This window comes from Triturus cristatus, chromosome 12, assembly GCF_964204655.1.
Source record: "Triturus cristatus chromosome 12, aTriCri1.1, whole genome shotgun sequence".
NCBI lineage: Eukaryota > Metazoa > Chordata > Amphibia > Caudata > Salamandridae > Triturus > Triturus cristatus.
The window spans coordinates 194102114-194118406 of record NC_140595.1 but is presented as its reverse complement, the minus strand read 5'-3'; the positions used below and the strand labels follow the sequence as shown (position 1 = coordinate 194118406).

The 16293-nt window shown below is 44.3% G+C and overlaps 1 protein-coding gene across 1 annotated transcript in view; it reads right to left on the bottom strand.

The window, feature by feature from the left end:
- HYDIN (HYDIN axonemal central pair apparatus protein) overlaps window positions 1-16293 on the bottom strand; it is a 2467744-nt gene that overhangs the window by 1833719 nt on the left and 617732 nt on the right. The window contains exon 14 of the mRNA XM_085640020.1: window positions 3040-3275. Coding sequence (XP_085496146.1) covers window positions 3040-3275 — 236 coding nt within the window. The remainder of the gene's footprint in view (window positions 1-3039; window positions 3276-16293) is intronic.

Genomic DNA, 16293 nt, shown 5'->3' with positions numbered 1-16293 from the left:
TGCCAGCGAAAGGTGGACTGGGGTTAGAAAGAGGCCAGGGAAAGGTCGAAGGACCTGGCCGTAGCTCTGATATCTTTAAAGAGCTCCAGCGCTGAGTCTGCCTGGTCTTCGAAGAGACGCGAGCCAACAAAGGTCATATCCATGAGCGAGGCTAGGACTTCCCCTGAAAAGCCATTGGTTCTCAACAAGGGTGGTACCTAATGGCCAACGGCTGCCCAGTGTGCCGATCATTTCCTGTCTATAGAGTGTGGCGAACCTAGCTGCATCTTTCCCTTCAGCAATAGCTTGGGAGAGTATGGTTTAGGCCTCCTCAGAGATCACAGGCAGCACTTGCTCAACTATGTCCAAGAGTGAGTGGGAGTATTTTCCCAAAAGGCGTGCAGTGTTCAGAGATCATAGTGCCAGGTTTGGAGAAGACAACATCTTCTCTTACAAGGTATCCAGTCTATTAGATTCCCTGTCCAGTGAGTGGTAGGGAATGCACCAGGATTTAGCCAGGAAGTGGTGTGGTGGCTTGGACCACCAAGCTCTCCGGGGTGCGGGTCTGTGTGGGTCCCCAGGGGCGGGGCGATGGCAGCAGGCAAGTGAACAAGCCAGAGTGGAACAGAAGTGAGGGTTTCATTAAACAAGAGAAGCGATTCAGATGGGGTGACTCCCACTGAAGTACCTTCATCAAGATGTTAGCCTTGACAGCCAAAGAGGGCAACTGAAGGTCCAGGACCTCAGCCGCCCTCCTCACCTCACCTCATAGCAAATGAGGCTCCCTCCCCCATAGCCACGGTAGGATGAGAGGCCAAGCTAGTATCTGGGGAGGTGTCCAGACGACTGGCATCCGTCAGCTGCCCCTCCCAATCATCCCTAAGTCCTAGCCAATAGGAATAGTGCACAGGCTCCAGCCTGGTTGGAATGCCTCCAGTCGGAGTCTCCTTCGAACAATGCCTACCTGGCTCCATGTCAAAGTTGGAGATTAGTATGGGTGATTGCGCCACCAGTGGATGCCGGGGACGTCTACAGTGAAGTCGGCGCCGGGAAGGTTGAGGTGGCTTGACGAGCATCGCTACAGATCCGTCCATGCATCTCAGAGGCCCAACTACCACAGAGGAGGAGTCCACTGGCAGAAGACCAGTAGGGGCCCCTCCAGAACCTGTGGTGCCTGGGGGCTTGCCAGTGGGACTGGCTGCCCAAATAGGAGGTGCAAGGCATCATAAAACTTATGGAGTTTGGCGGGGGTCGCTCCGGCTACAGAAAACTCAGGGCGGCGCAGAGAAGGCTCTGGCGCCAGTTCTAATGCAAAGCTAGGCCTCAAATGCTGACGTTCTTTTGTCCCGTCAAATTACTTCGCCGAATGGGGTGAAGTCGAAGACCTCTCTGACTTCTTGTTCTTCTACATTTGTGGGACCTACCCAAATGCCAGGCCGACTTCAAATACGATGATGAGCGCTTGGAAGGGCTCTGCGACCGATCCCGGGATCTTTCTCTCAACCAGGATCGAGACCATTGCGGCATCACACGATGAGCAACAAGGAGCTTTAGGGACTGCTCCCTCAAGGCCTTGGGGTGCATGGAGCAATTACTCACCGCAGATCTTGATGTCGGGGTCATGCTTGAGGCAGCAGAGATAGACGAGGTGTGGGTCTGTCACCAACATCTGCCGAAGACTGGAGCCCCTGGTTTGAAACCAGCCTTCCTTGTGGACATCCTTGCCACAAAAGGAGATAAAGTCTAAAAACTCTTTGACAAAAGGGTTGAAAAAAGGTCAGCCAAAAAAGTGACTCAGGGTACCTCTTTTTTGAATCTGCAATGAGTGGCACGGAAAAAAAAGAAGTGATGTCAGAGCACTGGGGTGGAGCCAATATAGGCACCGAGCATGTCACTTACTGCGCATTCGATGCCAGGCAAAGCCAAACGACACCACCTTCCACAAAAACAATTCCGGATCCAGTTAGACGTGTGCGGTTAGTTCTATGATAAGGAATCTGCGGCTATAAGTCTCTATAAGATTATTCTGTTTGGAACAATATTTCAAGCATTAGAAACGCCATCTTACTCATGCCAGCTGTGAGGAGTACAAAACATGTGGTAGAGACTTACAGGCAATCACAATAATAACTTCCCAATTAACGTTTTGAGCAGATATGTGGGAGGGAATGATAATATCGCAGAATACAATTCTAGAGCAGCCAGGAACACTCTGTGCGAACACATGCATCATTAGCAGGTGCAGAGTTCAGAGTCCTTTTGTTCATTGGGTTGAGATAAACCGCAGGGAACATGCAGCTGATCTCCTTTGCCTACAGCTGCTCGACAGCCTGCAATGAGAAATCTACTGGCTGCCCTTGTCTAGGTCCTGAAGCAAGCTGTTGTTATACAGATTAACAGCCATCAAACAGCACAAGACTTGCCTCCAAGAAATATTATTTTACCTGAAAAATAATAAATACAACTTTTCATTTATCAGATAAAGACAGGAAAGAACCAGAAAAAAACCCTTAAAGAAAAGTAGGGTTCAAAACACTCTTTGTGGTATGCAGCATGCATCATCTCATATTATCCCTACACTGAAGCAAGGTCTGTCTAGCATTCCTCATTAAATTGACTTTCACTATCTTCTGATGAGATTAGGTGGTTGTAATGGCAACAATGTACTCAGTTAAACGTTCATTCAGTAGTTCTCTAATCATCTAAACTGATACATTACAGTGTCCTACATGGCAGATTCATTCTTATCCCTATTCCCCCTCGCCAATGCAGATATTATTCACATACACACTCACTTACCAGCATAGGTTTTTCTTGCTAACATCTTTAAAAACAGCACTATATCAACAATTTCTATGTGTAAGTGCATACCGCATCGAATTGATTGCGTCAAGACGAGGGGTTAACAGTGAGCCACACACTGAGAGAGAACTTAGGGCTTGCTCCCAAGCAATCACCTCAATGCGGTCTACGTAGAGAGACGTGTGCCAGCCAGCCTGTCTAAAATCAAAGCATTCCATAGTGTTGATTTCTCTCATTGAAAATTGTGCTAGCCAATACCTGGATATTCAGGTCTCCTTGGGGGCGGATGGTTCCACTGCTTGGTGTGATGCTAAACTCAGTGGGTTTAGCATCTCCTTGGTACTCCATCATCCAGGCCGCTCGCTCTTTCTCTAGTATCTGATCACAACTGGTAACGCTTGGCTCTCCAGTGCCATCCATGGGAACACGGAGATTAAAGGTCAGGGGTACCAAAGATGTGTTGTGAAGGCTAACTTTGAGCGTACATGGAAAACCTGTCAGAAAATCAGACAACAAATGTTTGAAATTAGATGGTTTCCTCTTTGGTGGGGAAAGACAATTTATTGTTTAAAGAAAAAAAGGCAGAAAATGGTACGAGCATCGTTATGAGTTTGCTTTTTGTTTTCATTCGTTTTTTTTAACTTGGCATAAAATATTACTCTGGTATTACATTGCAATATAGGTTCACTCCCTTTGGCATCAGCCCGTGTTTTGTATCTCTGAATCCTCTTCCTACAAAAAGGAATGGAACATCCGAACATTTCTTTAACTGCGCCCAACAACTACTTCCAAACAATCTGCAATTTGAAGCACAACTATGAGACATGTGTTCTATCTCCTGTACCTTCCAAACTTATGTTCTATCTCTGTGTCACTCGCGCTGCCTCCAGCACCAGCCCATGGTTCCTGGATATTTGCAGTTTAGTTTCACTGAGTGCACTCCGTCTTCGAGACAGTTTAGCTATTGGCTTTCCTGGGTGCATACTCGTATTATGTTGGATGCCCAATCGTAGCTTTCCTACGGTACATTCCAGTTTGTGATGGATTGATGTTTTAGTTTAGGGAAAGGTCATCATTTTGTTCTTGGTCACTGTCTTGCCCTTAGTTTCAAGATGCATACGGCCACTCCTTACAGCTAGTAAAAACTACTTGATACTACAGCTACTTGAATGCTGTGGGGAGGACAGGGACAGTCTTGCCAGCCAGTGTAGAAACCTCACCCCCTTAAACTAGTTATTTAGACTTTGAATAATATATAAACAAACGCATGCTTCCTCTGCTCATGTCATATCTTTTCACCATTGCACTGATGTTGGCATGGATTTAGGCATAATTTCACACTAAAGAGGGTGATAGGAAAGGTATGCAAGTACCGCTTCCCAATCTCTTATAATATACACAATTACCTAGCTCATAACTCTTCAGATCATACCTCTTAGATCTGATGAAAGCAGTCCGATATCCCCAGGACACCTCGCCCACCTTGTTGAGGCAAGCTCATGGTGGAGGGACTCAACTAATGTGTTCTTTTAACCTTGTCAACATCGGTTTATCTGCTTCTTTGCTTACTTTTTCATAAAACCTGTTTATTTCTACAGGTTCTATTTTACTCATTTTTTACACTGTTCTAAGTTGCTCCTGTAACTTTTTTTTACCAGCCTGATGGAATTGAGTGTGCTTCCTTTATTATGGATACCTTTAATTTTTGAGATTCTGACTCAATTCGCATCAGCCTTGAGTGTTTATTATTGAGGTTATCCAACAGGGTTATACAATGCCCTAATATTATATCATAAACATGTCTCAAAGTTGCTTATACAATTCTCTCCACAGTTCATTCATTTGAATGATTTTTCCCATCTGTTATTTCACCGGTTTCATAGAGACATGTTCTCTCGTACAAGTTTGTAACTGAAATGTAATTCCCCTTCGGTCTCCCTTCACCAGACATATCTATTAATAATATGACCTCGGCTTGGTCCGCTGCTACAGTCCTCTCTATTTTTGCTACCCTACTGTTCTTTAACAATAAATTCCACTGTAGGTGAGGGGCATGTGGAAAAGGCTTAGTCTCTGCTTTGTGAGTGGTGTTCTACACCCGTCTGTCTATATGCACCACTTTACGGTCTTATTTTTAGGGATTCCAAATCTGCTTTTGTTGAAATCACCTTCCATGAGGCTCCCGTCAGTGCTAGAGCAGTGATTCTTAAACTGTGGCAAGTGTTTTGTAAATTAAATATTAGTAGATTTAAGAAGTATATATACAGTTCGTAAATCTGGACTTAACACAATGCTGCATTCATCGGTCAGCTCCTCTGATACTGAAACATACACATGATTACGGGAATACGAAATAAAAATCAAGCCTGCAAATCGGTCTGTCGACTATGCATGTATCACATTAAGCTATGAAAAAATGGAAAATATTTTATTTGCAATTGAACTCTGACAGTGTTAAAAAAAAATCAAAAAATTAAGTGGTTTTAAGAAAAAAAAGCATATATACATAGAAAACAAAATAAAAAATGTAAACTTTTAAAACGCTCCTTAAATGTGAAGGGATTTCAGATTGGAATAAAAAAAAAATAAACAACCATATCTGGTATGCACGATCGATGGACTGATTTGAAGCACTTTTTACACAGACAAAATGTGCACATGGATAAGGAGCAAAAAGGCAAAATTAGATCATACCATATTGCTTCGTCTTTTAGAAATAAAACCATATTTTGAAAAGTTCCAACCTTGCCATGAAAATTAGAATGTATATTTTTGTAGATTTTATTTGTGAATTGAATAACATTTCACAATTAGCGTATTTGTTTGATGTATACTTGTTACTTTATTTTTGTGTGTTGTTTTGTGGTTCAAATTGTAGAAATTGTTAAGGCAGGGGTAACTGGCTTCTAGGAGTGAATCAGTGCAGTTCCATCTTAACCAAAAGGTTAAGAAGCGCTGTTCTAGAGCTCATGTTCAGGACCCAAGCAAGCTTTTATAGATGCCTCCAAATTCTTTTAGAGTTAAATAAAGTGTTCTTTAGGCAAACTTTGGGCAAATACCACATTAAGTTTCCTGATATTTCCCTCTCCCCTTTGTTCTAGGATCTGTCCATGTCTTAGACCTGTTATCCTTAGGGTGCTTTCCCTCACAATTTTGGCGTATTCGTTTTTGTTGGCCTTAGGACTGTGCACACTTAACCACTGCTAAACAGTGCTTAGGTGCTTATGCTCACTCTTTTAAACATGTTGAAATTGGCTTACACACAGTTGGCACAGTTAATTTACTTGTAAGTCCCTAGTAAAATGGAAATACAGGTACCAACAGCCTGTTACTATAAGGTTTGCAGTACTGACTGCACCACCTTCTTAAACAGCATTTTAAAACATCTCCAAGGCCTGCCATTGCAGCATGTGTGTGCAGTTTTAAACTGTCCATTAGACCTGGCAAAATAAACCTTTTGTCAGGTCCAAACCTTCCTTTTTAAAACAAATAAGCCACCCCTTGGGTGGGCTCCAAACAGCCCTTAGAGCAGGCTGTGTTGTATTTAAAAAGTTGGACATGTACTTTTAAGTTTTACATGTCCTAGTAGTGAAAAACTCTCAAATTTGTTTTTACACTACTGCAAGGCCTTCCTCTCCCAAAGGATAACATTAGGTTACCTTATTACAGATAATACATGATAACTTTTGATTAGGAGCAAGTAGGAAAGCCATGCTTGATGTATGAGGGATCACAATTTAAAACCCTCTTTGATGGTAAAGTCAGTCTTTAGGTCACAATTCTTGAAAATGCCACTTTTATAAAGTTGCCATTTTCTTGTCCTAACCATCTGGTGCCTGCAGCATGTCCTTGGGTCACATGATTAGGTATAGGTGGCAGCTGGCATTTGTGTATTCCTCCTAGACAGTTTCATAGTTGAGGGTCTGGGTGTTGGAAGGATGGACCATCTCTGGCCAGATTGGGGGGGGGGGGGGTTCCCGTCACCTACCACACATGCACTTCAAATGCACTGACTCAGCTCATACACAAAAACTTCACGCTAGCCTATTATGCCCCCAGACAGACTGGGACCAAGGCAGAGAGGCGGGGAATTCCAGACACCTCTGTAGGAAGAAACTCCAGAAGCTTCTCCCACTTCAAAGTGACCAGCAGGTATGAAAATGGGACCCTAAGATCCACTCTTTAGTACACTCCTGGACCTGTGCACATTACAGAAAAAGGATACCCTGCTGTCTTGCTGCTTGACACCCGCCCTGCTTGCTGAGAAAGACAGAGTGGGCCTGGTCCCCTCCATCCCAAGCTGAGTGACTCCAAGGGTCAGTTGACTGAACTCCTGTTCGGAGCTACAGGGACACAACAAGCTTCGGAGGCCTCCCTGCAACTGCCCAGCTGACCTGCTTCAATGGACCTGCCTGAGCCCTGCTGGCCTCAGAGAGAGCTCCTTAGGCCAAACTGAAAGTTCCACCAAAACCAACGTGAAGCCCCGCAAAGCCTTGCTGCACAGCTGCAAGCTTTATCGGAACAGACATCAGGTGACGTGAAGCCCTGCAAAGCCTCGCCACACAGCTGCCAGCTACACTAGAACTGATACAGAGGGATGCAAAGCTTCGCAGCATAGTTTCATTGTAACCAATGATGGATGACATCCAGCCATTCAAAACAATGCCGTGCAGAGCAGGAACCAATGACATGAGGTACAATACTCAGTGGGTCAAACTTGGAACTGCACCTGGTCTGCATGCCATCACGGTCAGCCTGAACTTGTGACTCTGTCCCGCTCCAGCACAACCTGATAACCTCAGTTTGTGCTTTGCGCATTTTGGGGCTACCCTATCTTTAAAATTGCATATCTCCAGTTCTACTGATAGGATATTTGTTGTTTTGGTCTCAAATAGTTTATTAAAATGTACTGTTTTTTCTAAATTGGTGTGAGATTTTCCTTGTTATGTTTTCTCTTAATTACTGTTGAGTGCAGCACAAATACTTTAGCTATAGCCTCTAAGTTAAGTTTGCCTGCTTTTGTGCCAAGCTACCAGAGGGCTACGCACAGGTTAATTTAGTGACTTTTTGTGGGTCACCCTGACAAGGATTGTGACTGTTGATTGAGTAGGGCTTCACCCCCCTTAAATGACAACCCAATTTCTCACACCATGAAAAATCACCACTCTTGGTTTCCAGTTTGTCAAGGTCTCGAAAATCAGTGGCCATCATTTGCAAGGGAGTAGAGGTTGATTTTTGTATTCTCTTACTCCATCTATGTTTAGGAACCCAATTTCCCTCTACAAATGCTCCCTCCACATGTTGCAGGCCTCCTACTAACACATTCCATTAATACATGCCCTGAAAGCCACCCATCTTCTCCACTTCAGCATATTCATTTCACTTTCAAAATGCAAATTTTACTCCATGAAAAGTTTTTCTTGGAGGTTTAATCATCAAATTGTCATTATAGCTCAGCATATCAATCCAAAACATCATGTTTGCAGCAAAGATGGATATAGGATCTGAGTAAAATTCTGCTTTCCATCTCTCTTCATTTGTGGAAGGCATGTACTCAGGACTAGGAGAAAACACATCAGGGGTCCAGAGAAGGGTATGTAAGGTGGGTGAGGACATAGGCAAGAGGATAGAGTCAAACATAATGTCTACCCCACATGTACTTTCAATTCCTCATCCTTACTTAACCCATAAGGAAGTTTTGTATGTAGATCTAATATATACCTCGACTCAAGCGGTCTTAGACACTTCACTCGGTCACCCCCTCATATGTTTTTCTCTACCCGATCAATGGCGAACAATCCCGATTTGGACACGTCACTGCTATGTACCTGTGAGAAATGTCTCGCCAAAGGATAAGTAAAATCCAAATTCCAAATTGCACATACATGTTCTAGTAAATTTACAATGTTTGCATTGAGAAAAAAGTTTTCTCATGGCAGGAAGAAAACTTTAAAATGCTGCATTTCTATTGTACCATGGCTGTATTATCCAATACTTCAAAAGAATATTTTAAATGATTGACAAATGGTAGTTTGGGCAATGTTTGGTTATATTTGAATGTCCTCTCAACCTACAAATAATTTTTCTAATTTGTCAACCAGAACCTTATATATCATGGACCAAGGGACATGCTACACAACCTGGATTTGTTCCGGGCTAGTCTTGTCTACATGAAAAGAATGTCCATCTTTTAAAAGCCATATAATATTTTCATTACTGATGGTGGTCCCTTTCCAGGCAATAAAAAATGAAGTATTATATTGCCAGGTAGATGGCCTTCTGCATAGCCATGGTCTATTACATAAGAGGAGTTCCCTCCTTTTGAGATTTCACACTTATTGTGCCACATCTAAGGCAGGGTTGGTGCCTTTAAGAGGTAGGTGCCGAATGAACAGATCAGTCAGGCATCTGTATGGCCTAAACTGAATTCCTTTGCAATTCAAGCATTTCTCACAGGCTGCATTGTTCCACGAAGAGGCAGTTTTTGGTCAGAACGATCTGTGCACTAAATTTCCTTCTGGGCCTGGTCTGGAATATGCGGTTTCCCTCTCCCATTATTTTTAGACTGTGGAATTAGTTTTTCAATCAGTTGGAAAGAGAGAAGTGAGAGTAAGGAAAAATAAGCTTTTTTGTAATTCAATTATTATCCTATTATAAATACACCTCAAAATGGTGAGAGAATTATTTAGCTTTTTCATAACTTGAAAATAGCAAAATAAGAAAGTCTTAGCTAACCACAACAACATGTATTGAGGAAGTATTTGCATAGGGAATGATTCTTGGGGCACTAAGGCACATTGACTCGGAAGGGGCTTAGTTTGAGAAAGGACCCTCAATTAAAAATATTTAACATGCGGTAAAAACGATACCTGGGTCCGACAACCCACACAGTGGAGACATGGCACCGAGCGACTCGCAGCTTGGGATGGTCGGGTCGTTTGACCCAAGCCACTCTGCTTTGGTCCACCCAGCAGTTGGGTTTGTTAAGTCACCAACCAGGATTCGATAAGTGGGACACCATTGGCATTTCGTCCATTGGCCACCTAGTGAAAAAAGGTAAATTGCTAACCTTCATGGACAAACTGAAGAATCAATATCAACTAGCTCAATGGGAAATATTCGGTTATTTACAGATTCATCATCCCTTGATGGGAGCCTTTTCTGACAACACCAATCTCCCCAGAGTCCTCCCCTCTAGAAGATCGATTGCTATCGGAACCTATGTCAGAGAAAGCTGTCTCGCTGACATACAAGAAATTATGCAATAACCTTCCTGATCCGTTTTATACTCTTCGGGAGAAGTGGCAAGTTGATTTGGGACAGTTGTGAGATGATGACTGGCAAACAGCATTGATTTCCCCGAAAGAAGCAGTCATTTCTCTAAGGCTCTGATTAATCCAATTAAAAGTACTTCACAGAACATATCTTACTGTGGTCACGCTAGAAAAAATTGGGCACAGATCGGACTCAAAGTGTTTTCGTGGCTGCAACCAGGTAGCAACTTTTTATCACATTATCTGGGAATGTCCCCGCATACAAATTTTATGGGAACGAGCCGCAAAACACATGGAAAGGGCTTTAGATAAAGAAATTAGTCTCACGCCGCGTCTAGGGCTCCTTAATGTTTGGGAGGCATCAGATCTGACAGAAGTGGAACAACAAATGACCACATTGGGATACACACTAGTCCAGCGGGCTATTGCAATGAAATGGGGAGTGGGGGAGGAGCCATCACCAAAACGTTGGGTGCAGGAACTTGATAAATGTATGATAGCTGAGAAAGATGTGTTTAAATCTCGGGGTTGCCCTAAAAAATGGGATAGAAAATGGGGTAAATGGAACGTGTATCGAGGTGAGCTGTGTACTTCGCCAACTGCTAATATGGAAATGAGCCAAGGGGACAGAGTGGAGAGAAGAACATACATCTGAGTTCCTTATTGCTTTTATATACCATGTGGATGTTATAAGTGTGGTGCCTTATGTAAACTAATTTGACATGTGATTTATGTTTTATGTTCAATTTTAATAAAAATATTAAAAAAATATATCAGTCAGTCAAATTACTTTATTCGATATAAAATATCATAAAAGTACACCAAATATGGTCAGTATAAAATTGACATATTGAATATCATGTAGCAATAAAAAGTATATTAAAAGCAAAATATGTACATATAAAACCAGAAACATAGTGACCTGTATGCATGCACAAAATACCTAGGCTTCGAGAGACCTAGCTCTAGGGGGCGTTAACATTTTAGTGCGTATAAACCAGGCACACCCCAAGTATTTGGCTACCCCACAAACTGTAGCGAGTAAAGACGTGTCAGTTAGAATAAATCGTAGCGCCACCCTATAATCCATGAATCCCAAGTTCCTGCAGATTGGTCTAAGCCATTTTCTTCTCGCCGTCTTGTAAGCCGGGCACGCGAAGAGAAAATGGGGAATGGATTCAAGGGGAGCAGAGCAGCCAGGGCAGTTGGTAGATGTCACTCTCGAACGTTTCCAATTTGCTACAAAGGAGTTGAGCGGAGTGTGTCAAACCTGAGCCTTATATAGAGCATTCTGTCTCGTGGCGATTGTATGAAATCGAGATATAGCTTGGCCACAAGCTTATGCTCTAGAAAATGATCAGTGAGCGACCCATGGTTAGTTTACCGAGCTTCCACACCCCAGACCCAATCCCAGTATGCTTTTCTTATGCTTTGCTTGGTAGGTGGAATCTGACTAGACCATGCCTCCCCAAATCCGATTTCTATAACCAGCTGTTTTAATTTGTTAATCCATTTGATCTTATTGCCTGTGTTTAAAAGAATGATCTCATTCAGGGCTTTGACATAGCTGGCTAGGTCGGGGTTTTGTCTCAGACGAACCCAAAAAAGCAGCGGGCGCAGTCTAGCTAGATCCTTGATGGAACGTTTACCCATATCTTTCCGAAGTGGTGTCAAAGGGGTAGAGAGAGGGAGAGAGACAAGATTTCTTAAAAAATTATTCTCGGATTTCTCCAGATCGCAGGTGTTCTCGAACCCCCATAACTCTGCTCCGTATAAAGCTGGGGGTAAAGCTTTCCCATCGTAGACTGTAGGGGCCGGAGAGACTAATCTACTGAGGGAGAGACGTTGTTCACGTAAGATGGCCCCCGCCACCCTCTTATGGTTGAGAAGCATTTTGTCTAAATGACTATTCCATTTCATTTTATTGTTAAGCCTAATACCCAGATAATCAAAGGAATCAACAGTATCCAATAAAATGCCATTCAATGTAATGTCATTCCTAAAGCGTTTCGAAGGGGATAGTGCCATAAGTTTAGTTTTAGTTGTGTTAGTCACTAAACCCCGTACTTCACAAAATTCGCTGAATCTGTCTAGTAACTTTTGCAGACCGCTTGGCGTTTTGGACATCAAGAGGGTATCGTCTGCAAAGAGGAGGGTGGGAGATTTTTCACCGGCCAGAGAAGGGGCATCAGATGGAACCTCTTTAAGATGTTCCACTACCCCATTTATAAATAGAGAAAACAGTGTAAGAGCCAGCACACATCCCTGGCCCTGTTCACTGCGATCCTTTGTGTCAACTGGCCCTGGTTTCCCCACCTGATTCTTGCATATTTCCCCTCGTGGAGGCGCTTGATGATGTCAAGTAACATAGGGGGAAAACCCATATCAAAGAGTGTCTGCCATAATTTGGCACGAGGGACCAAGTCAAAGGCAGTCTTGAGGTCAATGAAGGCCAGATAGAGACTGCCTTTCCCAATGACCACTGTTTTCCAGTAGGTCATATAAAACCGGAAGACCTGGTCCATCGTGCCCACCCCCTGTCTAAAACCCGCCTGAAAATGCGAAAGCACATTGTCCTCATCCATCCAAGACCTCACCCTCAAAAGGAGGACCCTGCCAACCACCTTCTGGATTACATCGATTAAACTAATCGGCCTGTAATTGGCAGGATCCTCCCTATTCCCCTTTTTGTATATGGTAACCACCTCAGCGCCCTTCCAGGAGTCCGGAATAGGGTGACCTCTCTCAACAAGATTCATTATAGATAAAATAAAATTAGCCCAAATTTTGGGTTCATGTCGGAGATCACCGGGAATAGAATCCGGACCCGCAGCCTTTCCCGGGGCTAACCCTTCCATGGCAAGAAGAACTTCGTTAATTTTGAAGAGGGCAGCTGGATAATCCACCTCATGGGTCACGACTAGTGGTGGATCCAACGGGGGTGGCGGTGAATTTTCAACATTTAAAGGCAAGAGGACATCGCCCTCACTGTATAGATCAGAAAAATGTGAATGCCACTGTTGTTCCGTTATGTGGTTAGGTATCGCCTCACCCTTTTGGCTACCTTTGTGGATAAGACTCCAGAACAATGTAGCGTCCTTAAAAGAGGAAGCAGATTTAAGATCCTGCCAACGTGCTTCTTCCCAGATTCGCTTGGCTTGATCAATAGCCCCGGAATACTCTTTTCTGGCCTGTCTAACCTGAGAGATATCATTACTTTGGAGGGCTACGGTCAATATGCGTCTCTTTACTTTACATGTCTTCGAGTACCATAGATTGGAGGGCCTGGGGGTCTTTTTAGGAGCGGAGTGATCCAGTATAATGAAATACATTCCCAACTTTTCGATGGTTTCTTGATAGAAAGATGGAAGTGGAGAGCTCTGAACTCCCTCAAAAGTTGGGCAAATCAAATCGACCTCCAGAGCTTTCAACTCTATAAGGTCTCTTATTTTGCACCGTTTGTCTTCCTCCAAAGAGACCCTATGCCATTTAAAAGGTCGCTTGCAGTTGGAAGGCACTACTTCTTTTGTTGCTACTTTCGCTTCTGTGTGAGGTCTAAAAGTTGTCCAGTTATTTTTTAAAAGCATGCATAACAGATTGTGGTCACTATCTTGTGAAGGTAAAATTTCCATATCGGCCAGGTCCTGCCAAAGCCGTAAATCCAATAGGATATAATCGATCCTTGATTGGGAATTGGTCCTATTATATGTGTTGGCCCAGATTTATCCGAGCGCGTCCTACCATTAACAGCTCTTAGGTTATGCGCCACGGTTAGGGCATTCAATTGTATGGCCCTTTGTGTCCACTTCTTTATTGGGGCTAGGCTAAGAGGGGGTATTGAGAATACGTTGTCCTGTTCACCTGAACCCAGAACGTCCTCGGAACAGAGGGGTTCGTAGGTACAGTTAAGATCTCCTGCCACAATAACAACTGATTTGGGATTAATACTGGACAGCACGTTCTCTAGGGCTGCTATAGTGGAGGAAAATTGTGCCCCGGGAGACCCTCTGGCATACACATTAAATATTTCCAGGTTTCACCCATTTTTGGGTCCTGTCACTGATAAATGTAGAATGTCATTTGAGGGGGTTGTTTGTATACAAGCTGACCAATTCAAAGCAATGTTTAGCCAGATATGGAGCCCCCCCGCTGGTCGACCTTTCCCTGAATGTAAAGCTGGGAGAAAGTAGGTAGTGAATCCAGACTTATAGAGGGGGACAGTGCTCCAGGTTTCCTGAAAAAGACAGATATCTTGTTTATCTATAAAGTTGTTCCACTCTGGTAAGAGAATTTTTTTCTGTAACCCAGCAATATTCCAGGAAAGAAAGCGAATGAAAACTGGAGTATTCCCCTTAATATAAGGACTACTAGCGCTAGTTTGACTACTATAGTTGACCAGTGACCCCCCGCACCCCTAGCTCAGCCCCCCTAATATTGGGACAAGAGACTGGATCATCTCTTTTCCCATTCTTTGATCTGATGTCCAATACTGACGGGAGTGGTGTGTCCAGTCAATCGACTGAACTCAGCCCACTCACAGTCCCTTCGCCCTCAGGGGACCACAGTGGAGAAAAACGGAACTGAATTTTCGAAGGTTGGGGGGGGGGGTAGTGCGATGTTCAAGTGCCACCAGGTTGTCTGCTAGTTTGTCATTGGGTAGCTGTAACTCAATGCAGTCTGTCAACGATCCCTCTTTTGAAATCCTCTTAACTTTGACCAGGTCCTCCCGTATTACCGACCTACAACCTCTCACATGTCTTATCCAATGGATTACCTTGTTGTGGAGAGATTCTTGGGTTTCAAATCTGAGGTAGCTCGGGAGTTTGGGGACCTTGGTCATATAGATTTTAGGAGTAAAGTTCCTCTCATGTAAATTACACCTATTAGGTCCTGGACATGGTTGGTCTGACGACCCTTCTCTGATCGGTACAGTTCTATCATATTTCAATCTTGGGTAGGACTGTTCTAAAGTCTTACCTCTAAGAACCTTACCCATAATAGGCTCAAAAGAAGGAGTGGAATTGGTCAGTGGAAAAGAGCCAAGAATAGATGATTGGGCCTGCGTCACCTGGCCTGGCACTAGGCTGCACCCATTTTCCCCAGAACGCTTCTCCTCCTCACCCCTGCCTATGCTCTTCTTTAAAAATGGGGGGGGGTTGGGTAACTGGGCCTAGGGGCCTGGCTTCCAGCACATCCACTTTATGCCTCAGCATGGCTAGTTCCCTTTCAAGTAGTTCCACTCTCTGATGGAGAGCAGCGTTGAGGGGGCCACGAGAATTGCAAAAACTTGGAATAGCAGGGGGTTCAGCCGCACCTTCTTGGCTAGGGGTATCGATTGGGCTACACACGGGGCTGGGATCTAAGGCAGCAAATCTGTTTAAGCAGGGTATTTCATCCAACAAGCCTTCACAGGCTTTACCATTGTTAGTGGCTCTCAAGTAAGCATCCAGACCTGGATTGACTTGAGAGTTGGGGGGCCCCGGGATACCCACATTTGATTTATGTACTAGCACAGTTGGTAATTTTAGTGATGTTTTCCTAGAGAACATAGCGGGCACAACTCTTTCATGTGAGTATGTCAGTGCTAGTGCTTCCTCAGAGTCAGTTGGGCTCAAGACAGCAGTAGAGATATTGCTGTCTCCCAGGATGTTTTCACATTCATTTACAATACCCTCAATCCTTGTAAGGACGCAATTATTGGTCGCATGGGGGGCTTTCTTGACCTTTTTCCCTTTTTTAGATCACAAGGAGCCCCCTCCCTCCATTAACTTCCTCTTCCCCATTGGAATAGCTAAGCTCAACAAACAGGAGAAGAAATGCAAACACTAATGGCAATAATCCAGCGTCAGGGGCTGGCAGTCTCGATGCAACCAACAGTTCCTTGGATCAACAACTCAGGAGACATGTGTCAGGATTGAAGAGGGGGGGCCCAGCCCGGCCTCCTCCCGGCGATGACGGGCAAGGACGAGCCCGCCCTAGGCCCGGGCGTTGCCCGGGCGCAGCCCGCGCGCGTCCCGTGCTGCGGGAGGATTGAGCACTCTATATGCCCCCTGGCGCTGGGTTTACGCGTTCTTCTGGCGCCTCCCAGAGCCTCCTGGGAAATGTAGTTTATGCAGCAGCCGTTTCCCTCACGGTGTGGCCCGTTGGCCTGGACTCGCGTTGGCCGTTCCCCTCATGGCGTGGGCTTAAGTGGCTGGAGGAGAGGTCCTCGCCGTTCCCCTCACGGCTCGCAGGTAAG